Raw genomic sequence first — 26,539 nt, 5'->3', positions numbered from 1 at the left:
ACCTATTTTGGGGTTTTTACTTATATCATTCATAAACGTGAATTTTGTCGCCTATGATAACATTTTGAAATTATTTCATAATAATGGACAGTTAGGTAGCTTGTTAATGATAAAATTATATCATTAACGGCTAGAAGTCTATTGTAATTTTTTTTATCAATAGTGGATACTGTATCATTAGAGGTTGCTACATAGTTTGTCTTTTATCTTTGTAAAAAATATCGAACATATCTATAAGACCTCTCTTCACTATTCACAGCCTACTCAATATTCAGGGTCATGAAGCCTTGGGAGCATTCACTGTTGTCTCCAAGAGAGACAACTCTTAAAAACGTGCATTGACTATAGTCCGTTTCATAATCTTATTAAAATGACTATATTGAATAAAGTTTTCAAAATAATTTAATTATACATAATACATATAAAAATGAGTATAAGGCATGGAAAATGCATGAGAGAAGAACATTATCAAATATAAAAGGCTGGTACATGAACCTTGTAAATATTAAATGTATATTGCTTGTAGGTACATGTATAAATCTACACAACTAATTAATACACAGTATTATTAAAATTGAAAAAAAAATACACAGGTTGTAAGAAATCTTTTCTTAAAATGAATTTTGTTAATATGATAAATAAATTAACGAAATTGCATATATCATTCTAAAAAATCATAAAACTATTAGACATGCAGTTTAACATAAATAAAGTGATATATTAATTAAAGGGATAGGATATACTGAACAGGAATTTTTAAAGATTTAGATGTCACTTTTCATACGAAAGGTAAATAAAAATTAATCATTAGACTCGTTTCAAAAACTCCATACCAAAGATAGTGCAAGTTGGTAAAAAGGTAGAATAAGGTTCAATCCTAATCCTAGTGCATTCCATTCAAAAAATATTCATAATGTCATGGTCTGGTAACTAAAATAGAATAAACACAACCTGTTAAGAGAATACATTCTTGCAAACATCGTGCACTCATCAAATATATGTACTTCTATATTCATTTCAGTTATTTCAAGAATGTGCTAAAAAGTGATAGTGACAATGTAATCTTTTCTAATATTGTACATACATGTATTACATCATTTTGCCACTAATTTTAAACCCAGATGACAGTTTCTGTATCTTTGTATTATATATACAATAACAAAAGATAGTTACCTCATGTGCATGTACTTTCAGTAATTTTAAAAGCCATAATAAACATTTCAATCCTACAAAACACTTTAAATTATTCAAATGATTTCACAAATGAAATGTGTACTTATATACCAGTTTAAAAGTCACAAGTGATGTACTTTATAAACCAATATCACTTATATGACAAAATCAGGAAACCCAAGTCAATCAAGTCTGCACACTTGTGAAAAATGTAATGAACTAAATATTTAAAACAGATTCACCAGAAACCATCTGCCTTTGTTACCAACGGGTGTGACTTCAAAGATATTTAGATGTCTAGAGGACAGAAAAATATTAAATATATTGAACAAAGATCAAAGTCATAAACACTTATGTAACAAATGAATATCTGTATGAGTTGCAACTATCAACATTCTATGTACACCAAAATAAGATTGCGTCCAAAACAAAAATTAATCAGAAAAACATATTTCCAGTTTAAGAAATTCGTGGTATTTCTGTAAATCACATTCTCTCAGAAAGTGTAAAAGACATTTTGTAAAGTTTGTAATATTTTCAAACTCTTGGCATTCCTTTCAGAGGTTCCCACCACTTTAAATACCGAAAAGCATGCAGTGTTGCAACAAGATGCCAATAGAAACCTTTCACTTTTACAGTGACATTGTAGCTATTAAGATGACTTTGCTTGGCTTTTAATCAGCTTAAACCAAATATATTTACATGTGGAGGACAAGTTGTAAGTTTATTACATTACAAAAAAGTACCTCCTGGTCTTCAGCAGACTTGACTGGGTCATTTGCAATATTAAATTGACAATATTTTCTATATATTCCTGATCTTTAAATAATCTGGAGGCCGCAGGTAAACCTGTAGGAAAAAAGATACACTATCATTACATAGCTTAATACTATCATTATCAAAACAAAAGGGTGTGTCCCAGATTACACTTTTTTATGGGCATATGCAGTATCTGAGACATGGGTCAATAAATTACCATGATAACAGCATAACAAATCCTTTAGTGGGAAAATACATATAACTATAAAATTTGTCTTGTCTCCCTCCCTCTCTCTCTCTCTCTCTCAGTTTGTTCTCTCAGATTGTTTTCAAAACTCAGAGACTTCTGTCTGTTTACAGAATCGGTTTCCTTTCAATGAAAGAACTTTTCGAACATCATCAGAATAACTGTGAACCAACTTTTATTTCAGACAATTTTTTTCGCAATTTACCTAATATGAAACGTTTGCAGCGACAAATTGTTATTAACACAGTTAAAAAATACAGGTTCGCGGTGAAAAATATTTTTGACGACGAGGCTTTCGAAAATTTCTAGCACAGGAATAAAAGTTGTTTTACAGTATTCCTCTTTTGGAAAAAAAAACACATAATGGGCATGATTAGAAAAAGATACCGTTTCGTTTCGTTCCTGAATGATTAGGTTCAATCATCCCGCACTTAATGCATTGATAATATAGAAAATAAACCTTAGATATATAAGTGAGCTTAATAATATACACAGGCTTATTTTTTTATTCGCAAAAAACATGACTATTTTAAAAATCGTTATACGGTTATGTTCGCCTCGACGTCGGGGGTGGATTTTGATATAAGGTTAAAAACCGCAGTGCACTTTAATGTCAGTTTGTTATGTAAAAACATGTAGTTTTATGTTGAAAAATTACAATGACAAACTGTCAACCATCTCAAAATCCATAAAACGAAATACAAATCCAAAGCAGAGCAGCACGGACCGTTAAAAAGATAAAGGTAGGATCAGGTACCTAGGAGGAGTGAGCATCCTCTGCTGGCCGGTCTTCTTTAAATATGGCTTAATTGACCGAGGAAACTTCTTCAATATCTTGTGTTATACTCATTCTTGACGTGATGTTTTACTCATTTTTTTATACTTCATTAACAAACAAATTAAAAAAAATATACAAAGTTTATAATGTTTCGTGATACCCTTATGAAATTATTTGTTTGTGGTTTTTGCACATTCTTAACATTTATTTTATCACTTGGTTCTATTCCACTAATGACACCAAACATTATATATTAGTAAACGTGTGTGAAAAAGTCGTTTCCAGCAATTTTTGAGTAACATTTATTATGTGTAGGTACTAACACACTATATATATGCAAACTTTTTAAACTTAATACTATCAACACGTTCATAATATATCATTTTTTGTCGTCGCACGGCGATACCTGTGGTAAACATTACCTTGTGTGTTTCTCCCCCAAATTAATTATGTATGATATTAACATTTTTGATATTAATATTTAATATTAAAAATAAAAAAAATATCTAATATTAACATCAACATATTGAACAAATATTATTATATTGAAATTAACCAGCCTTAAAAAGATTTATATAAAACAGGATTTAGCTGTTATAAAGTTAATATTTTGATCAATTAAATAACTCTCGAAAAGAAACTTGAATATATCAAATGATCTCCAGCAGTTCTGCTGAAACTCTTTTTTGCATTAATCTTGATTAAACTTTTTTTCTGGTAACTTTATTATAATTGAAAGCAGTAAGCATCATTAACACAAAATAGCAATCGATACATACGCATGTTCCAATAAATTAAGTGTTTTGAATTAACTTTTGTAAGGTAATCAATTCTTTTTTATGTTATAATGTAATTATTGTGTACGTACAAAGTGTGAATGCAAAAAACGCATTGACATTATAAAAACATAATTTGAAACTGCTGCATAACACTACTGGCTTTAAAAACCCCTGTCCGTATGAAAATCCCCTGTCTTCCCCTGTCACCCCCTGTGTTTTCACTGTCTTCTCTTGTACAACCCCTGTGTGCCACTGTACAGAGCCCCTGTATACCCTGTCATCCCCTGTGCAGCCTGTACACATCCCCGATGTGCCACTGTAAGCCCCTGTCACCCCCTGTACGCCCCTGTCATCCCCTGTTAGCACTGAATACCCCTGTGCATGCCCCTGACATCCACCGTACGGCTTTTGACTGGTTTTTTTTTCAATATTACTTTCTTAATTCAACTTTTGAAATCACATATGTTATATTTTGAACTATAAGTCAATATTTGCACTCAACAGCGCCAAATCACAAGTCACACTGTTATCGTTATTTTAGAAATTGCATGTTTTAGTTGATAATTTATTGATACTTAAATAATCATGCTCACAGCTGAAGGTTTGACATTCATCGGGTGGTTAACCTCAGGTGAGGGCGGGGATTTTTTTCATATGAGGTGCGAAAGCCCTCAGGACATGTAGTCCTTTAGAGCTCGGGAACATCGCTACTCCCTTATCTTTGAAAAAACAGACGAAAAATACAACATAGACTGCACATGTTGGGTTTTTGTTAATTTAATTTGTATATATCTTAACATAGAGGTGCGCACTAAAATCAAGAAACCAGACAAAATATAGAATTTATATTCAACCATGTACATGTAACGATAGAGTACACCTTTCTTCTTCCTTTTTTTTAAACCAAACTCTTGGTTATATCCTTACTAATGGCCTGTGAATAGCAAAATAAACTTCAATAGCTTATATAAGATTGACTAAGAAACTATTTTAGTATGTTTGTTCAGTATGTTTTTGACCGGCTTATTGGACTCTTGAATTGAATTTCAACTGATGATTTATTCTCATAATCAATTTCATTAATTTCTAAAATCTAATTTTCATATCAATTTTTTTCTGCAAAGTGTTAGTAAATGGCCAGTGAACAGAAATCTGCCGCCAAGGTCAGAACATATAAATATTCTCTTTACATGTAGGAGGTTAAATAGATATTGAGAAATTTAAAAAAAACCCCTGATAATTCATGAAGGAGAGAGAGAGAGAGAGAGAGAGAGAGAGAGTTTGCAATATTAATTGTATAGTTTACCCGGGAATCAATTTCCTAATACGTAAACATGCAATCCTAATTTCATTGCCTGTTCTTTTTCCGCGGCCCTGGTCATAACAAACAACATACATGTCATTGAAGAACTAGTGTTTTCTATATACATGTAGCCTTAGGAGTTTATATAGATACTGAGAGGGAGAGAGAGAGAGAGAGAGAGAGAGAGAGAGAGAGAGAGAGAGAGATTGCATTGATTTTTAATTAAAAGGTACTAATAGTTTACTCGGGAATTAATTTCCTAATTAGTAAACATGCAATCCTAATACATTTTTATAACAAATTCTCTATAATTATTTAGATTAACTTAGAGCTGTCAAATTGATATGTAATTCATCAATGTTTTACTCTACACAAAATCAATTGATCAAAAAACTTGAAGACAAATGATTAACTGATTGTAGCTTCAGTTTTCAAACGAGAGGATGTTGACATTTTTATCACTCGGTCAGTGATTATATAATAGCTACTGAATTATCTTGATTTGTGTCAATGTTGAGTCAAAATTATTCACGTTTGTAATAATATTCCCCTCTATGAAATGCAAAGAAAAACAATCACCGTCTAAAACATGAATGCTATATATAAATTTTAAAAAATCCGAATTATTTAAAAGCTATTTATTTACTTAGCGAGCTGTAAAATACCGTACAGGGGGTGTCAGGGGCATGTAGATGGGTATACAGTGGCTTACAGGGAATGGCAGGGGCATACTGGGGGTGACAGGGGCTTACAATGGCACACAGGGGATGTGTACAGGGGCGCACAGGGGATAACAGGGTATACAGGGGTTCTGTACAGGGGCACACAGGGGTTGTACAGGGGTTGACAGTGAAAACACAGGAGATGACAGTGGAAGACAGGGGATTTTCATACGGACAGGGGTTTTTAGAGCCAGTAATGTAACGAGATGACGGTTTCTAAGGTAAAATTAAATGTAATTTTCAGACTTTAATAAGATGATGTAAATTTAACACATACATTAAGATAAATTTATGTTATTTTTAAAAATTAAAGACATTTACTTTACATATTCTGATTCCTTTACTAAACATTAAACGCGTGCGTTAATGTTATTATGAGACTAATCAGCAGGTATGTTAATGGATAAAGGCTTTGAATAAATTGATCTTCTTTTGTAGTTCTCGTAAAATCTTTAAGGTGAAAGGCTACATCGTCGCAATATGTCCGTTTGAAACGCGATTTTGTTCCGAATTGATAGCATTATGTCGTGGTACAAAATAGCTATACACCGTTCAATTGAACTCGTCTAACGAGGGAGATGAGATAAGACTGAAATAACCAAAACGCTTCGAAAATATGACAAATTTATTAAAGCTTTCAATTAACATTGATTATCAGCTGTTATGTACAGAAAACGTGAAATCGAAATAATGTACTGTCTCTCTGCTATTGGCAATATATATTTGTCATTTTATCTGCAACAGGCGACCGTAAATATGTGGCGGAATATCGATTAAAGTGAGCAGATATAATATTTTCACTTGAACCGTATATGCATGATAAATATTAAACTAAAGTTCCGTAGTACCATCTTTTGTATTAATTGAGTTTGATACCAACTTCCCAAATTTAAAACATTTTCAGAATAGGATTTGCATTAACAGCTTGGCACTTAATTAATGTATTTTAATTAAAATAGATATAGCTAAGTAGCAATAACAGTGGAAGTCCGGATTTTTAAGCCAAATGAGGGAACGACAGAATCTTGAAAAAGAGCGTGTTTTTAATTACCACACGTACATGCGTATCACTATGGACAACTAATGTATGTATAAATATGCATATGGTTGTTTTTAATTTGTATTGTATATATAAAAAAAAAAAGGCAATGGAACTACTTACATTTTGTTTTAAAGAGTTAAATATGAATATAATGCATTCATTAAAAATATAATTTTTCAGATTCAAACATTATCATAAGCACTACTAATATAAGATCTTTGAGACAAAGTAAAATCAAGAAAGACAACTCTTTAACAGGATCTTTCAATTTCTTTCTTTCATCTCATTAACCAACGGATATTGTTTCTATTTTTAGATTTTTGTGGGATTTCATCCAGCAGTTTGCCTTAAAAGAATTTTTAAGTATCTTAGTTTCATATTTATGTGGATTCCAATAAAAATCATACAAACTTCATTCATGATTATTTTGTTTTGTTTCTTTTTCAAACTTTATAACATTTCACTTTCATTAGAGTTTTAAAATAGAAATGTTTAAAAATTTGACATATAAGGGGTTATCTCAAAGCAGACTGATATTTTAAAAATTCTCTAAAAAATAGAGTATTGTACTTTGAGGTTTATTATTGTTGAATAGTGTGTCTAAAGCATGCGACAAAAATCTCCTACATTTATTTGGTGTAGACATCCCCCTTAACATTAAAAATCGCATTTTTCTCGACCCTTAATGTCAAAGCGTCATCCTGCACTATGTATTAGAAAAGGATAAGAGAATACGAAAAGATTATTTTTTTATATAAAGGTAAATCTAAATATTGTATGATTTTAGTTATTTTATTAACCGCATTTTCCTTAGATTCCCTAAATAGTCAGCGATTTTTATAATATTTGTGCAAGGTATTGCATTTTTCAACATAAAGAATGCCCACATGTCAAAATCATATTTAGTTGACCTAAAAGGTACAACATTGCGCCGACATCTTTTTGACATTTAAAATTCATATTAATGTACCAATTATGTATTTATATAAACAATAAAGGAAAATAAATAACACAAATCTATTTAATATACGAGGGCTTTTTCGTCAAATGTAAACACATTGCCACTGATTTTTGCACAATGATCGAATTAAAAAAAGGAAATTTTCCAGGATCCATAATAATTGGTTTAAAGTAAGATTTGACACTTGAAATTTAAATCAATGTCCTTATTCACCCGTATGTTATGGTTATAGGGTTCATAGCTATCATTTGTAAAAAAAAATATCCTCCAAATTAACAAGTGATTGTTTTACTTGCAACAAATATTCTGTTTGCAATGCAAACACCCGTCAACACTTACCCCTTTCAAACGAAGAACGAATTTAAATTCTACATCTAGTTTTGAAACTGACATGGCTTAAAATCTACAAGACCCAGTTAATAAAATAAAAATTCGTCACTAGCTTCAGAATGAATACGGACTGCACAAAAAATCATGATTATGTCAAACTCAAATTTTCTTATCAGAAAATAAGATTTTTGTCCTTTTATGTTTTAGATATGAAAAAAAGTGCGAGTGCGCAATCATTACAGTCTTTTGCACTTCGTCAAATCCAGTACACTGGGTTTTTTAAAACCATATTTATTAAATTATGAGGTGACATGCAATTTTTTTTATGAAAGTAAAATGTCAAGTACGGTAACATTGCTTAGTTATTGTCTAATTAAAATCCAAAACTTGCTAATAGGTACCGTCAAAATAATCCTGAATAATTAGTTTTCTATAAAACCTCCGGTCTTACAGCGGTTCTATACCAGTCTGACACAGTCTGTTAAGATGGAAGGAAAACTTCTTCTCGTTCTCCTGTTTGTTGCTTCTGTCGCTGTAAGTTTTTTTATGTATATTTTTACCTAGAATATTACTTGCTGTTTACCTAATGTATAAGTTGCAACTCTTGAACAGTCTAAATTGTTACATGTATATGATCGTATTCGTTGCTGACACTTTTTTCTAGATCATAGTGATAATATAATGCAGTTATTACATCTTAAATATATACTTCTGATGGATTGTTAGCGTTTATTGATAAAGCATAGCAGCGACAAATATTGTTCTATAGTTGTTGATATACCTTTACAACTATAAAATACCTTTATATATTCGATAATCTAAATATAAAGCATACATGTGCAAACAGCTTTTACGTGTACGTTTTAGACACGGGCGTACTATCAATAATTGTTTTAAACTCTCTGTTTGCAGGCTAGTGGAAAGTACAGGCCTAATTACAAACCTAATCCACCACCAGGTAACTGATTCAAGATACTTCTAGTCATTATACACTGTATCAGCACAATTTATTTATTCTAGGTAAATAAAATCTTACTTTTATAAATGATTTTGTTATTCTTTAATTACAGTATGTACCTACGAAGGAAAGACCTACAATGTGGGACAGAAGTTCCCTGCTGGAGATGACTGTAACACTTGTACCTGTAAATCTGGAGGACGCGTGTCTTGTTCAAAGAAAACCTGCTGTAAGTTATCGCAATATCAAAGCTAATCCTTTAATGTAATGGAGAATTATTTTATCGTTAAGGTTTGGGTTTGAAGTCCTAAGTAATCTGGAGATATCGGTATGAAATTGATATTTTTATTATAAAAAAGATATAGGTTTCATTAAGGAATAATAGTTTATTAGATATAGATACATTTATTATCAAACATATTCATGTATAACACTAACAGTTGTTGCATTTTTTGAAAATAAATTTCATGTTTGTCATTTTTAAAAGTAATGTTCAGTTTTGAATATTTTGTTTTCTATTCTGATACCAATAAACGTAACTGTTTGTAGTCTGTGACTACAACGGACAAAAATACAAGGTTGGACAGAAGTTCCCCGCTGACGATGGCTGTAACCAGTGTTCATGTGGATCTAACGGCCGTGTGTGGTGCTCCAAGAAGACCTGTATCACAAGTAAGTAAAATGTCATCTCACAGTTAAAAAAAAAGAAGACAATTATCATGATATGAAATGAGTTAAAACTAAATTCCTCTTTAAACGCAAAGACTTATCTACGTTCAATTGCGAAATGCAACCCTTGAAAAATCTACGTCCTTCTTTTTTTAGACAGTACAATCAATGTTGCACAATATTAAAAAAAAAAGGTTAGTATTTACAATGTATATTTCAGTAACCTGATACAAAACGAAGGACCTGCCAAATTAATATTTAGTTAAAGTATATACAGTTAAAAACAAAATCACTTTTAGCTTATTAATACTTTAAACTGTCTTTGTCTTTTGTAGCCTGTAAATATAACGGCCAGAAATACAAGGTAGGCCAGAAATTCCCTAAAGGAGACGGATGTAACACCTGTCGCTGTAAGTCTAACGGAAGTGTGTCCTGCACCAGCAAGTACTGTCCTCCTCCAAGTTACAAATAGTAAAACCATACACGACAGAGAGATATAACCCAAGTAAGTTGTAATGTTTTGCATAGTCCAAACCCCAATCTGTTGAGCAGAAAACGTGTTTGTTTTATTTTTGTTGTGCAAATCAAGAACTGATATTGAAGTTATTTCTTATTTTTCTTTTAGTTGAACGAATTGCCTGTCCTACAACGAGCTGTGTTTATATTTTATATGTATTATTAATATATAAAAACTGTATTGAAAATAAATTATCAATGCGTCATTACAAAGTTGTTTATTCTTTAGTTTGATTGAAATGTTCATATATCAATGTACTATGTCCCTATTTTTATGTAATAAAAAACAAGAAAAAAAACAAACAAACAAAAAAGCATAAAGGAAAAAAATAACAAATTCTGAGTCAGTTGGAAAAAAACGTTTGTGTCTAATTTAGGTAAAGTGATCGTGAGTCGGACACCCTTTGTTTTATTAAAGTTATGCAGATCATATACTATTGCACACACTCTTGTAAGGGGTGTTGTCCGAAAGATCTCGAAATTGTCTATCATAGTTTGCCTGGATCCCCTCGGTATTTTACCTTACAAAACATTCGTTAGCGATAAACTTCTAAAAATAAAATTCGCTCGTGAGTCGGACACATTTGATATTGAGTCGGACATTCATAAAATACGGTCAACGGTAATTTTTCAATGCACATATACACACATTTCATCATAATAATCCAGGAAGATCAATGATTTATAAGTTATTTTTTACATGTAACATTTATTTCTCCTTAAATCAAGGTTTATAACCAAAAACGTACATGTAAATAGAGTAAAAAATTCGGAATGAGCGTTGGGGGTGGGAGTAACAGCATGAATTGACTGTAAAAAGGGGAAACCAAACCATTCATTTCGATAGATCAGGACTATATAATAGTAAATTTAATTGTAGATCCTTTAGAGCTCGTTTAAAAATACCGTCGATTTTACCACTAAGTGAGAGTTGCTCGTGACGAGAGAGAGAGAGAGAGAGAGAGAGAGAGAGAGAGAGAGAGATGAAGTAAATGTACATGTAAGTAAAGTATTCAGGAAAACAATATGTAAACATCATTTGTCACCAAGTGCATTGGGAAAATCGACGTTATTTTAAAACGAGCTCTTATAGCATAACAATTTAGGATTTTGTATGACCATTTTCTTTTCCTCGAAGTTCAGCGCGTACGCAAGGGGCATTTGTCTGTAAAAGTTCACCATTCAAGACGAAACTCTTAAATCTTATGGACTTGGTTGTAATATTGTTCAGGTATGTTTTAAATACATTATGGGTATTTATTCAAACTTAAGTGTAGTTTATTGATATATATTTCAGCAAAACCAACGTCATCAGTAAAACTATTTATTGTCATTGAGCTGCGATTGATACATTTTCAAAATAATGCTATTTCAATTGTTTGCTTGGAACTTTCAAAGTAAGTCTTGAAGTTCAGTGTGTCTCTTTTTAGGATTCGTTTTGGTTGCCTTTTTTAATAATTTTCTCGGAACGTTTTCTTTCACGCTCTAAGCGTTTTTGTTGTTTAATTTCTTCTTGTTTAATTTTAAACGCTGCTGCTTCCTTTTTCTGGTGAATAACTTCGTCGGCAGTAATAACAAAGTACTCCGTCTTCTTTGTTTTCTTTACAGGTGGACGAGAAGGCAGTGGATACATTTTGTTTGCAATAGAAAAAGCAGAAGAGTCACTTGAGACAGGAAGTAAAGTGGTCGGTACCTGAATGTTTGCGGATATAGGAGGGGAGTTAAGTAAAGATGAAGTATTAACTTTGCCGGAATATTGATGGACTTGCTGGGTATAATGTTTCCAGCTCTGGTACAGCGAATCATTGTTCAACCTTGTATTTATTCCAGACAAGAGTGCTGCATTAAATTGCAACTTCTGCTATGAAGACAATGCGTTCTCAATGACTTCGAGTGCATCATGCGGGGTACATTTACTACATGAGCTAGTATCAAGACCTTGAACATTGTCTACTTCGAGACTGGTTAAATCGGAGTTTACAAGCAACCCTTCAAGTGGGTCGTATAGTAACGGTAAAGTAACTTCCCCTTCAACATTAAAAGGAAGTGAAAGAAAAACAGACGATATGGTCTCAGAGAGAGGGTTTAAAGAAACGCTCGTGATAACCTGGGAAGGTTGGTCTACAGAAGAAACAGACTGAAAAGACAGGTTATGAACTGAAACTGAGGGAGAACTGGATGGTAACAAAAAAGTGCTAGAATTTGCGCTACTTGGTGGGGATGGTGCCGTTTCCACCCTTGGAACACTAATTTCACTGTGACAAAAGGCTTCATTTGGTATAGCACTCGTTGCAGCAAACCCATTTTTATTGTCGCAGGAGTAAGGGCTGCTCCCCATGCGACATTGAACAGGCGAAGAAATTGCATATGTCCGACAGCCACACCCGTTCCTTTGGTGAAGTTGTCTATGACAGTGTTCCAGTGACTTTTAAGCGATTTAAAGACTGTTCGGTCAAACGGTTTGGTCCAGTTACTGGTATGACTGGGAAGTTCAACGACAATTATATCGTTCTGCTTTGCCAATTCAACAAACTCTACATTATTGTGTGAACCGTGGCCGTCACAAATTAGAACTTGTGGCCGAGCTGGACCTACGTTTTTTAAGAAAGTGTCGGTGAACCAAAGCCTAGCGATGCCATCTTTGGTCCACCCTGAATCTGATACTGAGAAGTTTGATCCTCTCAAAGACTATTGCCTCTAAGTCATTACCTTCCAACTTCCTTTTTGTTTTTCCGGGAATTACAATGTGAGGTGGAAGGTAATCACCAATTGCATTCCTGCATGCAATGACGGTAACTAGTTCTCGAGACATGGACACCTTCCGAATGAACCGTTTTGGCCCCTTTTTTGGCCAAAACTTTATTAGGTTTATGGGACATAGTAATCCCCGTCTCATCCATATTCCAAATCCTCCGCGAAGGATGATCTTTAAGGTTTGGGGACTGGATGATGTTTCCAATTTCATGGAAATAGCAAGCCATGCGTTGTCTTGTCATGGCATCGAATCGCACGGATGCAGTTGCTTCTGGAGACCTTAGCGAAAATGTGTCGTGTCTGGCCTTAAATCGGCAACACCACATGTCAGAGGGTTTGCCATGTTTGAATCGTAGACCCCTTGATTCTGCCATAGCTCCCGCAGACCTTAAAAAATTAGACTTTGAAAAGCCGATTCCCAACTGTGATCTATTTATAGCACAGTCTATCATTTGGTTTTCATCTGTTCCACTCAAGACTGGTTTGCTTCCCCATTTACTTCCTTCGGTGACCTTCCATGTAAGCCGATCGCTAATGGTAGATTTTTGGACCTTATATTTCGCGGCAGCTTTCCTGATTGAAAGCTTACTGTTTCTGACATCGGCGACAACTGCTGAAATGGCTTCTTCCGTAAACTGTTTAGGCCCTGGCATTATTCTGATAAAATAAATAAAAAAAACCTCTAGAGTGGTTCTAAAAATAATCTACTTAATGCAACAACATGTCAAATAATCGTATAGATCGTTGATAAAACATGAATCTAAAGAATATTTCAGGTTATTTTGTAATTTTCTATAGAGTGTATTTATTCTTTTCTTTGATTTCTTTAGAAAACTACTCTCTCATAGTGTTCAGTGATGTTTCTAATCAAACTGATGTTGCTTTCACTAAACTTAAAGCCAAAGGAAATGTTTTGCATCGGTCCTTTCTTTTTGGAAAATTTGTTGATATGCTGTTTTGCTTTCAGGTAACAAGGACCATTAATCAATTTATCTTTGAATGATCTGTAAAGCACAGAACTGTCTTCGCGCTGGAAGTATGCGACCCGTCTTGTACAATCAATATCTTCAAAAATGGCTATGGCACAATTGTCCTTAGGGTTGTCCTCTTCCCACTTACAATAATGGACAACTTCCAATCGGATCTCGTGCGATCCCCAATGATGCATGCAAACAGCATATATATTTCTGACCATAACGTTTTTCATGGTTGAGGTAGATCTAGTAAAAAATAAGACTTGATATTAAATTTTTTTGCCGTTTGATTTAAAAATAAGATATTAATGAATTTTATCGCCTATTCATGATTTTCAACTCCATTAAATATTGTTATTTTCGGAAATATTGGAATTTCGAATCATTTAGAAGGTCTTGTTTTAAATATTTGATGTTGAATTATTTAACATTCCTTGAAGAAAATACAGGCTTGTATCCCCAATAAAAATTGTTAATTTTTATCTAGAAATTCCAGTAAAAATATTCGTCGTTTGGTTGAATAATTCAATTAAAAGATCGCGATCGCGCCTATGATATATACATATTCTACATTTTTTAAACAAACTTGAAGGCTACTTTATATCGTGGGAAAAATAAATTATTTCAAAGATCTATATGATGATTTAACCTGTTTTCTAAAATGACATTGAGTCGGACATGTCCGACTCATGATCAAATTAATGACTTTTACTGTCCGACACCATATCAATTATGACTTGTGTTTGTAAAGTTAAATTTCCAAAAATTGCTCCTCATAAAGCAATGATTTTACACTATGTTTTCATTCAATAAACTTCATTTTATCGTTTGAAACTGTTTTTCGAATATATATGTTCTTTTGTATAATGAAAATAGCTTTGCAAATATGTTTGTTATTTTAAAAACTTACCAAATTCTTCTTCAATATTCCCTCCTTGAAACAATCGAAAGGTCATGTGATGAAGAGACCGGAAAATTGATATCGAACAAAGAAAGATAACTCCAAACAAATTCAAATATTTTGTATAATTTATTTTAGATCTGAAAACAAAAATTCAGCAAGAAAGGGGAATAATTCGGCATGAAAGTTGTCCGACTTCAGATCGGTCCGTCTTTTGATCACTTTTATATTCGCAGATCATTTCATTTTAATATTTCGATTAACCGATTTGTTAAAATTCAGATCGATTTTTCATAAACCATGTTTATAAAGAGTTAAAGCGTTGGTGTTTTCTTGCATGTGTGTATCGCACGCTTAATATATGTAGCTTCCCATGCGCAGCCAATCTAAACCTCTAGATCAGACCAAATAAAGAAATGTTCAAAAACACCAGGGTTCTGGCAGACAAGTTTATTGTGTCTATTGCAAAGTTGAAAAAATAACAGAAATACATAAATAGGAATTATGGAAGTGTCACAAAATCAACAATAAATTTGAAACATACGTATAACATATGTGAAATATGTGATAGGAGCTGTGATTGGGATAAGCATCGCATTCCTTTGCTTGTGATTAGAATATAAGAATCAAGTCAGTAGAGTGTTGTTGTGTGGTTTACAATATACTAAACTTAAGTTCCACTGTTATGTAGACTGACGATCCCCAGATGAAAATGCCATAAATTTGATCCAACGACATTAATCTGATACTCTCTCGAACTATTTTTGAACAAGAAGAAGTATTTGATTATATTTATTCAATTCTAACATGAACAAAAGCTTAATATAACGTTTTTGAAAGGTTCAGTGACGCTTACATTTAGTGCAAAAAATAACAGTAAACAATTTCCTCTACACATTATGATATACATTTCGAAATCAATTTTGTGCTTTCATTTCAAAAAACTCTGATACGTGTCCAATCATATACACAAGATAACATGTTTAAAACTTACATCGTGGCACCAATAATCAATCTTCCAAAAATATGTGACCATGCTCGTAGAAACAGAAACATGTGGTACGACAAACAAATGTGGAATGCACTAACTATCTAAAATAACCCCAAAAGTATGGGTGAACTTATTGCCTCAGCATCAAGATAAAAAATAATGCATGTAACGTTACAACATTTTAAATTAGAACAGAGTACTCATTCAAAGCATATTACATTGAAAAACAGTGAATTTTGTACCTATTAAGATTGCATTTTATTTGAAAAGTAGTTCTTTTCTTTTAACTAATATTATCGAAATTTCTTTTTTCTAATTTGATTGTAAAATGAAAACATACTCAAACAACTCCTTTCAATGACAAACATATATGAACATCATCAGAATTACTGTAAACCTACTTTTATTTGCGACAACTTTATCTTGCAAGTTATCTGATATAAAAACGTTTGCAGCGACACATTTTAGCGACAAGGTATTATCAACACAAATGTTGTTATTACCACATATAAAACGTAATGGATCGCGGCGAGAAATATTTGTTATGACGAGACCCTTGCAAAACGTTTCTAGCACTGGAATAAAAGTTGTTTTACAGTATTTCTCTTTGGAAAAAAACAAATCATGGCATATAACGCACATCATGGGCATGTTTACAAAAAGATACCGTTTCGTTTCCTTCCCGATTGAATAGCACTTTATGCATTGGTAATAAAGAAAAAAAATCTTAGAAATATAATTGAGCAGAATCATATAAACAGGCTCATTTTTGATTCGCAAAAACATGACTATTTAAAAGTCGTTATAGGGTTATATCCACCTCGACGTCGGGGGAGGCTTTTGATATAAGGATAAAAACCGCGGTGCACTTTAATGTCAAGTTTGTTTTGTAAAAACATATAGTTTTTATGATGAAAAATGACAATAAAAAACTGTCACCCATTTCAAAATCCATAAAACGAAATTCAAATCCAGAGCAGAGCAACTCTATCTAAAAAGATAGAGGTAGGATTAGGTGCCTAATAGGAGTGATCATCCTCTGCTGACCGGTCTTCTCCTTTAAATATGGCTTAATTGACTGAGGAAACTTCTGCAATGTCTTTTGTTATACTCATTCTTGACATGATGTTTTACTCGTTCTTTTTTATACTTCATTAGCAAAGAAATTTAAAAAAGATACCATGTTTATAATGTTTCGTGATACCCTTCGTTATTAATTTCTTTGTGGTTTTTGCTATTTGCAACATTTATTTTATCACTTGGTTCTATTATACTAACAGCACCGAACTTTCAATATTAGTAACTGTATATGAGAAAGTAGTTTCCAGATTTATTCCTATGCAATTTGTGAGTAACATTTATTATGTGTAGGTACAAACTTTTTATACTTAATACTATCCAAACGTTTATAATATGTCAAACACTACTCATTTTAAAATGTTCACCAAAATTATAGATTTTATAGTTCTTTTTAAAAGATTTTAGGAAGGGAATTGGTCGTCATTACAAATTAATAATTTTTCTACTCCAGAATAAAACCTAATTCAATGCATGTATGAGATTCTTCGACAATTTTGTGTATTGGTTATGTGCTACTCAGGTGATTGTTAAGGCCTATTGGCCTCTTGTTTTTAAGGTAATCAATTCGTGTACTTTTGAATAATGTGATTATTGTGTACGTAAAAACTTTGCAAAGAACGCATTGACATTTTCAAAACATGATTTGAAACTGCCGCATAAGGGGATGACGTTTTCAAAGGTAAAATAAGTCACATCTTCAAACTTTAACAAGATGATATAAATTCAACATATACATTTAGATTAATTTATGTTATTCTTTTAAATCAAAGACATGTACTTTAAGTATTCTGATTACTTCACTAAACATTAGACACGTGAGTTAATGTAAGTATCATACTAATCAGCAAGTACTTTAAAGGATAAAGGCTTTGAATAAATGTATCTTCTTTTGTAGTTCTAGTAAAATCTTTAACCTTAAAAATCGCATTTTTGTCGACAAAATAACCCTAAATGTCAAAGCTTCATCCTGCACTATGCATTGAAAAAGGATAAGGAATTTCGAAAACTAAACTGCTTTGATAGATTTTTTTTTTTTTTTTGTTAAAAGAATTTTTTTTCTCATAAAAATAAATCTAAATATTGTATGATTTTAGGTTTTTTTTATTAACCGCATTTTGTTTAGATTCCCTAAATAGTCAACGATTTTTATAATATTTTTGCATGATATGGCCTTTTTTAACATAAAGAATGCCCATATGTCAAAATCATATTTAGTTTACCTAAAAGCTAAAACATTGCACAGACATCTTTTTGACATTTAAAATTCATATTAATAGACCAATTATGTACTTATATTAACAATAAAGAAATGGGCCAGAAATGAAAAACACAAACTTTTTTTAATATACGAGTGCTTTTTCGTCCAATTTGAATGTATTGCCACTTTTGCACAGTAATGGAATTAAGAAAAGACATTTTTCAGGTCCCATAATGATTGGTTTAAAATATGGTTGGACACTTGAAATTTAAAGCAATGTCCTAATTCACCCGGATAGTATGGTTATAGGGCTCATAACTATCATCTAAAAAAATATTCTCCAAAATTACAAGTGATTGTTGTACTAGCAACAAATATTTTGTTTACAATGCATACACCGAGTAATCTCTTTCCCCTTTCAAAGGAAAAACGAATCTGAATCCTTCATCTAGTTCTGAAGAAAATGACACGGTTGATCTTTACAAGACTCAGTTAAGGCAGTTTATTAACCAAAAATTGTTAACAAAAATCGCCACAAGCTTCAGAATAAATACGGAATGATCAAAAAATCATGATTATGTCAGACTCAAATTTTCTTATCAAACAATAAGGTTTTTTGTCCTTTTTATGTTTTAGATATGAAAAAAGGCTCAAGTACAAAATCATTCCAGTCTTTTGCACTGCGTAAAATCCAGTACACTGGATTATTTTTTAAATCATTAAAATATTGAGGTGACATGCATTTTTTTTATGAAAGTAAAATGTCAATTACGTTAAAATTGCTTAGTTATTGTCTAATCAAAATCCAAAACTTGCTATTAGGTACCGTCAAAATAATCCTGAATAATTGGTTTTCTATAAAACTCCCCGTCTTACAGCAATTCTATACCAGTCTGACACAGTCTGTTAAGATGGAGGGAAAACTTCTTCTCGTTCTTCTGTTTGTTGCTTCTGTCGCTGTAAGTTTATTTATATATTTTTTTTACCTAGAATATTACCTGCTGTTTTTCTAATATATTAGTTGCAACACTTGGACAGTCTTAATTGTTACATGTATATTATCGTATTCGTTGCTGACACTTCTTTTTAGATCATAGTGATAATATGATGCGATTATTCCATCTTTAATTAATACGACAGAAGCAATATAAAGAATATACTTTAAAAACACTATATCTAGAGTGAACGATAGGCGGAATATAATTCATCAACAAGTTAGCGTGGATTTTATCGCGTGCATTTCTGAACTTACCTACATGTACTCATCTACTTATATATTTCACATCTGGCGAGGTATCTGATTTAGCGCAGGTTGTTTTCCGCCAAAAAAGCTTAATAGCATACACAACCAAATCTAGGAAGTTTCTCGACGATTAGTTTTTCATTTGTTTACAATTCGAAGTCCCTTTTTTATCTACGCCCTATGATTTGTATATAATTCTGATGGATTGTTAGCGTTTATTGATTAAGCATAGCAGCGACAAGTATTGTTTTAAAGTTGTTTATCTACCTTTTACAACTATAAAATACCAAAAAAATATAAAGCATAGATGTGCGAACCGCTTTTACGTGTACGTTTTAGACCAAGGCGTATTAGCAATAATTATATTAAACTCTCGGTTTGCAGGCTAGTGGAAAGTATAGGCCTAATTACAGACCTAATCCACCACGAGGTACTGATTAAGAATACTTTTTGTCAATTTATCAACACAATTCTTTTATTGGAGAAATAAATAAAAGCTTAGTTTTATAAATGATTTTCTTATTTCTTCACTGCAGGATGTACCTACGAAGGAAAGACATACAATGTGGGACAGAAGTTCCCTGCTGGAGATGACTGCAACACTTGTACCTGTAAATCTGGAGGACGCGTGTCTTGTTCAAAGAAAACCTGCTGTAAGTTATCGCAATATCAAAGCTAATCCTTTAATGTATTGGAGAATGTATTTTATCATTAAGGTTTAGGTTTGAAGTCCTAAGTAATCTGGAGATATCGGTATGAAATTGATATTTTTATCATAAAAAGGATATAGGTTTCACTAAGGAATAATAGTTTATTTGATATAGATACATTTATTATCAAAGATTTTCATGTATAAAACTAATAGTTGTTGCATTTTTTGAAAATAATTTCATGTTTGTCATTTTTCAAAGTAATGTTCAGTTTAAAATATTTTGTTTTCTATTCTGATACCAATAAACGTAACTGTTTGTAGTCTGTGACTACAACGGACAAAAATACAAGGTTGGACAGAAGTTCCCCGCTGACGATGGCTGTAACCAGTGTTCATGTGGATCTAATGGACGTGTGTGGTGCTCCAAGAAGACCTGTATCACAAGTAAGTAAAATGTCAGCTCACAGTTTGAGAAAAGAAGATAATTATCATGATATGAAACGAGTTAAAACTAAATTCCTCTTTAAACGCAAAGACTTACCTACGTTCAATTGCGAAATGCAACCCTTGAAAAATCTACGTCCTTCCTTTTTTATACAGTACAATCAATGTTGCACAATATAAAAAAAAAAGTTATTATTTACAATGTATATTTCAGTAACCTGATACAAAACGAAGGACCTGCCAAATTAATATTTAGTTAAAGTATATAAAGTTTAAAACAAAATGACGCTTAGCTTATTAATACTTAAAACTGTCTTTGTCTTTTGTAGCTTGTAAATATAACGGTCAGAAATACAAGGTAGGCCAGAAATTCCCTAAAGGAGACGGATGTAACACCTGTCGCTGTAAGTCTAACGGAAGTGTGTCCTGCTCCAGCAAGCACTGTCCTCCTCCAAGTTACAACTAGTAAAACCATACACGACAGAGACATATAACCCAAGTTAGTTGTAATGTTTTGCATAGTCCAAACCCCAACTCTGTTGAGCAGAAAAAATGTTTTATCAGTGTTTGTTTTATTTTTGTGGTGCAAATCAAAAACTTATATTGAAGTTATTTCTCATTTTTCTTTTAGGTGAACGAATTGCCTGTCTTACAACGAGCTGTGTTTATATTTTAATGCATTATTGATATATGAAAACTGTATTTAAAATAAATTATCAATGCGTCATTACAAAGTTGTTTATTCTTTGGATTGATTAAAATGTTCATATATCAATGTACGATGTCCCTATTTTTATGTAATAAAAAAGACAAGGAAAAAAATAACAAATACTGAGTCAGCTGGAAAAAAACGTTTTTGTCTGATTTAATGAAAATCCTTTTATATTCGCAGATCATTTCATTTTCATATTTCGATTGGCCCGATTTGTTAAAATTCGGATCAATTATTCATAAACCATGTTTATAAAGAGATAAAGCGTTGGTGTTTTCTTGCTAGTGTGTATTACACGCTTAATATATGTAGCTTCCCATGCGCAGCCAATCTAAACCTCTAGATCAGACCAAATAAAAATATGTTCAAAAACACCAGGGTTCTGGCAGACAAGTTTATTGTGTCTAGTGCAAAGTTAAAAAAAAATAACAGAAATACATAAATAGGAATTATGGAAGCGTCACAAAATCAACAATAAATTTCAAACATACGTGTAACATATGTGAAATATGTGATAGGAGCTGTGGAAAGGATAAGCATTCCATTCCTTTGCTTGTGATTAGAATATAAGACACAATTCAGTAGAGTGGTGTTGTGTGGTTTACAATATACAATACTTAAGATCTAGTAATATGTAGACTGACGATCGACATATTAAAATGCTATAAAGAACTATATATGATTTTAGTCAAATTTGGCCCCCAAAATTCGATATTTTTAAAATGATTCAGGTACATTTCTTTGTTGTGTTATTTTATAAAAGAGTTGACATGAAATATGTTTTTCAAAAATTTATTTGATTTATATACACTCACTGGCAGTATATGACGTCAGAAATGACGCTATTTTTATATTTCAATCAAAATCAATCAAAAATTGACATTTTTCTTATCTTTTTTCGAATGGGAAACATAGAGCGACTCTTTGAACAAAAACGAACTTTTTGTCACTTATAAGTATTGGAAAGATACATCTTTGGTGAAAATATTTTGTTTGTTCATGCAGTCGCTCAATGTTTCCTTAAAGAAAAACTGCCTCAAAACAAGCCGTTTTATGCTAAAAATGAGAAAATGGCGGGACATGGTAAACTTTATGATGTCATATTTTTAAATTGTGGGCATTTAAAATCAAAATGAAAATTATGAAAAAACTTCAAATGATTTTTGTACAAATAAAACAAAGAATTACAGTAAAATGACAATGTTCTTTTTCGGGGGCCATTTTAGGCTCAAACCATATATATAGTCCTTTGATCCAACAACATTAATCTGATACTCTCCAGAACTATCATTAAACAAGAAGCAGTATTTGATTATATTTATTCATGAAAGGTTCAGTGACGCTAACATTTAGTGCAAACAAATAACAGTAAACAATTTTCTCTACACATTACGATAAAAGTTTCGAAATCAATTTTGTGCTTTTATTTCAAATATTCTGATACGTGTCCAATCATATACTCAAGATAACGGGTTTAAAACTGACATCGTAGCACCGATAACCAATCTACCAAACCCAGGCGACCATGCTCGTAGAAACAGAAACAAATTTGATATGCACTAATTATCTAAAATTATTGGTGCGCTAATTGCCGTAGCATCAGAGAAATACATCAAGATACAAAATAATGCATGTAACGTGACAACATTTTAAATTAAAACAGAATACTCCTTCAGAGCATATACCATTGAAAACCGGTGAATTTCGTAATGATTAAGATTACATTTTATGGATAAAGTAGTTCTTTATCTTTTAACTAATATTATCGAAATTTCTTTTTTTTCTAGTTTGATTGTGAAAATAAAAACATACTTAAGGTCAAGATCTTTTAAATAATTCCAGAGTGCTTTTGGTGCTGGAACCATTATGACGCCATAATTGATTTAAAGAATCGTTTCCGCGTACTTTACGGCGTTTAAGGATTTATGTAGAAAATTAAACAATTTCTTGACATTCTATGTTAAATCATTGTATAAGTAATCCTGATACCTATATTCAATTTAACATCAATTTAAAGAGGAGGTCAATAGCTTGTTTAATTCAAATTTTGGAGAGACTGTAGGCTTTCCAGATATATTTTATGAATCAAAAATGGACAAAACTCGTAAATTTGTTCCTTATATCGTTCATATTTCATTGAAAATAACAGTTTAAATCTTTATTTTTATTGTGTTTTCCGAAAATTTTAGCCCCGGTACACCCTATCAAACAAAGCTATTTTTATGAAGTATCATTGAAAGAATCTTTATCATAAATTTTATAAACATGCAGGCATCTTTCATTTACTAGATCTTGACGTTAAACAACTCCTTTTAATGACAAAAATACTCGATATTCATCAGAATTACTGTAAACCAACTTTTATTTGCGACATCTTTATTTTGCAAGCTACCTGATATAAAAACGTTTGCAGCGACACCTTTTTAGCAACAAGGTATTATCAACAAAAGTGTTGTTATTACCACAGATACTGGTTCGCGGCGAGAACTATTGGCGAATCTCCCAAAAGTTTCTAGCCCTGGAATAAAAGTTGTTTTACAGTATTTCTTTTTGGGAACAAAAGCAAACAAACACACATCATTGGCATGTTGACAAAAAGATACCGTTTCCTTTCCTTTCCGAATGATTAGCACTTTATGCATTGGTAATAAAGGAAAGAAACTTTAGAATAGAAATTGAGCAAAATCATATACACATGCTCATTTTTGATTCGCAAAAACATGACTACATTGTATTTAAAAGTCGTTATATAGTTATATTCGCCTCGACGTCGGGGGCGGATTTTTTATGTCAGGATAAAAACTGCAGTGCATTTTAAATTTGTTTTGTAGATGTTTTTTTATGATGAAAAATGACAACAACAAACTGTCAACCATCTCAAAATATATAAAATGAAATACAAATTTAAAGTAAAGCAACACGGACCTCTGAAAAGATAGAGGTAAGATCAGGTGACTAGGAGGGGTAAGCATCTTCTGCTGACCGGTCTTCTCCTTTGAATATGGTTTACTTGACTGAGGAAACTTCTGCCATGTCTTTTGTTATACTCATTCTTGACATGACGTTTCATTCGTTTTTAGAGGGGGTCACGTGACACCGTCTATTAGTTTATTGTCAGCCGAATTCTTAAACCGGAAGGCACGCGTAGATCACATGAAATGAGTCAACGCGTAAGAAAATAGTGCAGAAAGTTTTCATGCATTTCAGTAAATATATATTATAAAAACAAGCAATAAATCTTTTTAAGTCCTCTATGTATAAACCAAATTCTATAAAGAAAATAAACAAATAGTTTTATTGATAAAAAATATTCTTGCTCTGATCCAATAGTTGTAGCGATTCTTTGGATCAGTTACATAACTGAATGACAACGCCGTTGACGATTCAGCTGGTAGACGAGCTCATTAAACAATATAAAAGGTTGTAGGTCGATCGAATCGAAAGTAAGGTTCCCAAACGCAATGTGCCATTTTTGAAAAGATGTGAATTTTATTTTAACAATCTATCACCTGAATAGTACCAAACTTAATGCCCGAGCCGAAGTTAAAATCTGGACGGGTTATACACAGCTGTCTTATATATTAAATAGGTGTTTCAATGGTTTCCAGTCTACTTGCGGTGTGGTTGCTGTTTATATCTAATGGAATTTCGTACATAGAAAATAAAAGCAAGTCTGAATTTGCTTTTTCTTTCATTGACTCTTTAGTTAATTAAACTGGATTTAAATTATGAACAATGCATTGTGAGCAAAATCTATGTAGATTAAACATTTTGGATGACCAATACATCAAACAATATATACAATCTTATCGATCGAGGAACATAATTTTTTGTTAATGTTATGAGATATAAGTTTACACTTTTCTCAAAACTTTATAATGGACAAAACCAGTCACATTCATGATTTAAACAAAATACTTCATCAATATCTTGATGTCTATCATCAGATACTTAGCTGATCTTTCTCCAATCCGTAAATATCTTACACCAATATTAGACCTATTAATTCAGAGATAATGCACGGTTGTTACGTTTTTAATTTTTAATTTACCGTGTGCAGCACATGTGTCTCTCTTCATATGGGCATTTTACACACATTATTCACCCAACTTTCTCAGAAAAAGTATCAGGCAATTGCAAATAGCTGAATTTTAACATCGATTGAAACACCTAATTAAACTCATAATTTTTGGAAGCATATTCGAGGAAAACGCGGACAATTACAAATTCAAGCTTTCAAGACCCCGTCTTTCAGTACTGTCAGTACTTTGATTTATACTTCATTAACAAACAAATTGAAAAAAGATACCAAGTTAACAATGTTTCGTGATTCCCTTTTCGAAATTATTTCCTTGTGGTTTTTGCACATTCTTAACATTTATTTTATCACTTGGTTCTATTCTACTAACAGCACCGAACTTTCAATAATAGTAACCGTGTATGAGAAAGTAGGTTCCAGGTTTATTCCTAAGCAGTGTGTGAGTAACATTTATTATCTGTAGGTACAAATACACTATATATATACAAACTTATTAAACTGAATACTATCCAAACGTTCAAAATATATTGGGCACTGCATTTGTCGTCGCACGGCGATACCTGGGGTAACCTTTATCTTGTTTTTATTTTCCAAATCAATTTATCACTGTATGATATTAACATTTCATATCGACAAGCATTATTAAACAGAAATTAACCAGTCTTTAGAAAGATATTAAACATCACATTTATCTAAAACAGTTAGGATTTAGCGGTTATAAACTTGTTTTGAACATTTAAAAAACTGTACCCAACGAAACTTGCATACATCAAATAAAAATGGACTCCTGCAGTTCTGCTTAAAGCAATATGAGCCGTATTTTTTTAGAAACATTTTTGCTGCAATAACGTGCTAGTAAGCAAAGTTTCCATGTAACTTGAACTTTAATGATAAATAAGATTTGGAAAAAAAAAAACATTCGTCAGAATAAAGATTTATCTTCTAGGGAATATAAAGCAGTTCAAATTTTGTACATGACGACAAATCAATTTTCCTCCAATTAAGGCTCCTTGATGGATTTTCTACAAAAATAAGGCTAACAGGAACAGATTTAAAGAAAAAAAACATGATATTTTTGTCATTAAGGTAGAAAAAAAATTCGTAAAAAAAAAATCAGCATTAAAAGTGCAGCTCATATTGCTTTAAATTCTTCCCTGTATTAATCCTTATTTAACTTATTTTTTTTTTATTTTTTAATGTCCTTTTTCGGTTCGGTTCGGTTTGTTTGTTTTTTCTGGTAACTTTAGTATAATTGAAAGCATTAAGAAGCATTAACATTAAATATCAATCGATGCATTTGCATGTATCAATAAG

The 26,539-nt window shown here is 32.0% G+C and overlaps 2 protein-coding genes across 2 annotated transcripts in view; both read left to right on the top strand.

Annotated features, from left to right (window-relative positions):
• LOC128173858 (kielin/chordin-like protein) overlaps positions 1–10,193 on the top strand; it is a 38,900-nt gene extending 28,707 nt beyond the window's left edge. Inside the window, exons 8-10 of the mRNA XM_052839541.1 lie at positions 9,165–9,281; positions 9,602–9,724; positions 10,057–10,193. Of these exons, the coding sequence (XP_052695501.1) occupies positions 9,165–9,281; positions 9,602–9,724; positions 10,057–10,193 (377 nt within the window). The remainder of the gene's footprint in view (positions 1–9,164; positions 9,282–9,601; positions 9,725–10,056) is intronic.
• An 8,853-nt stretch (positions 10,194–19,046) lies between these two features.
• The window catches only part of LOC128173857 (kielin/chordin-like protein), a 31,203-nt gene continuing 23,710 nt past the window's right edge, over positions 19,047–26,539 (top strand). The window contains exons 1-5 of the mRNA XM_052839539.1: positions 19,047–19,094; positions 19,763–19,808; positions 19,915–20,031; positions 20,352–20,474; positions 20,804–20,929. Of these exons, the coding sequence (XP_052695499.1) occupies positions 19,047–19,094; positions 19,763–19,808; positions 19,915–20,031; positions 20,352–20,474; positions 20,804–20,929 (460 nt within the window). The remainder of the gene's footprint in view (positions 19,095–19,762; positions 19,809–19,914; positions 20,032–20,351; positions 20,475–20,803; positions 20,930–26,539) is intronic.

Source organism: Crassostrea angulata, chromosome 2 (assembly GCF_025612915.1).
Source record: "Crassostrea angulata isolate pt1a10 chromosome 2, ASM2561291v2, whole genome shotgun sequence".
NCBI classification, from domain to species: Eukaryota; Metazoa; Mollusca; class Bivalvia; order Ostreida; family Ostreidae; genus Magallana; species Magallana angulata.
This window is presented reverse-complemented; position numbering and strand designations above follow the sequence as displayed.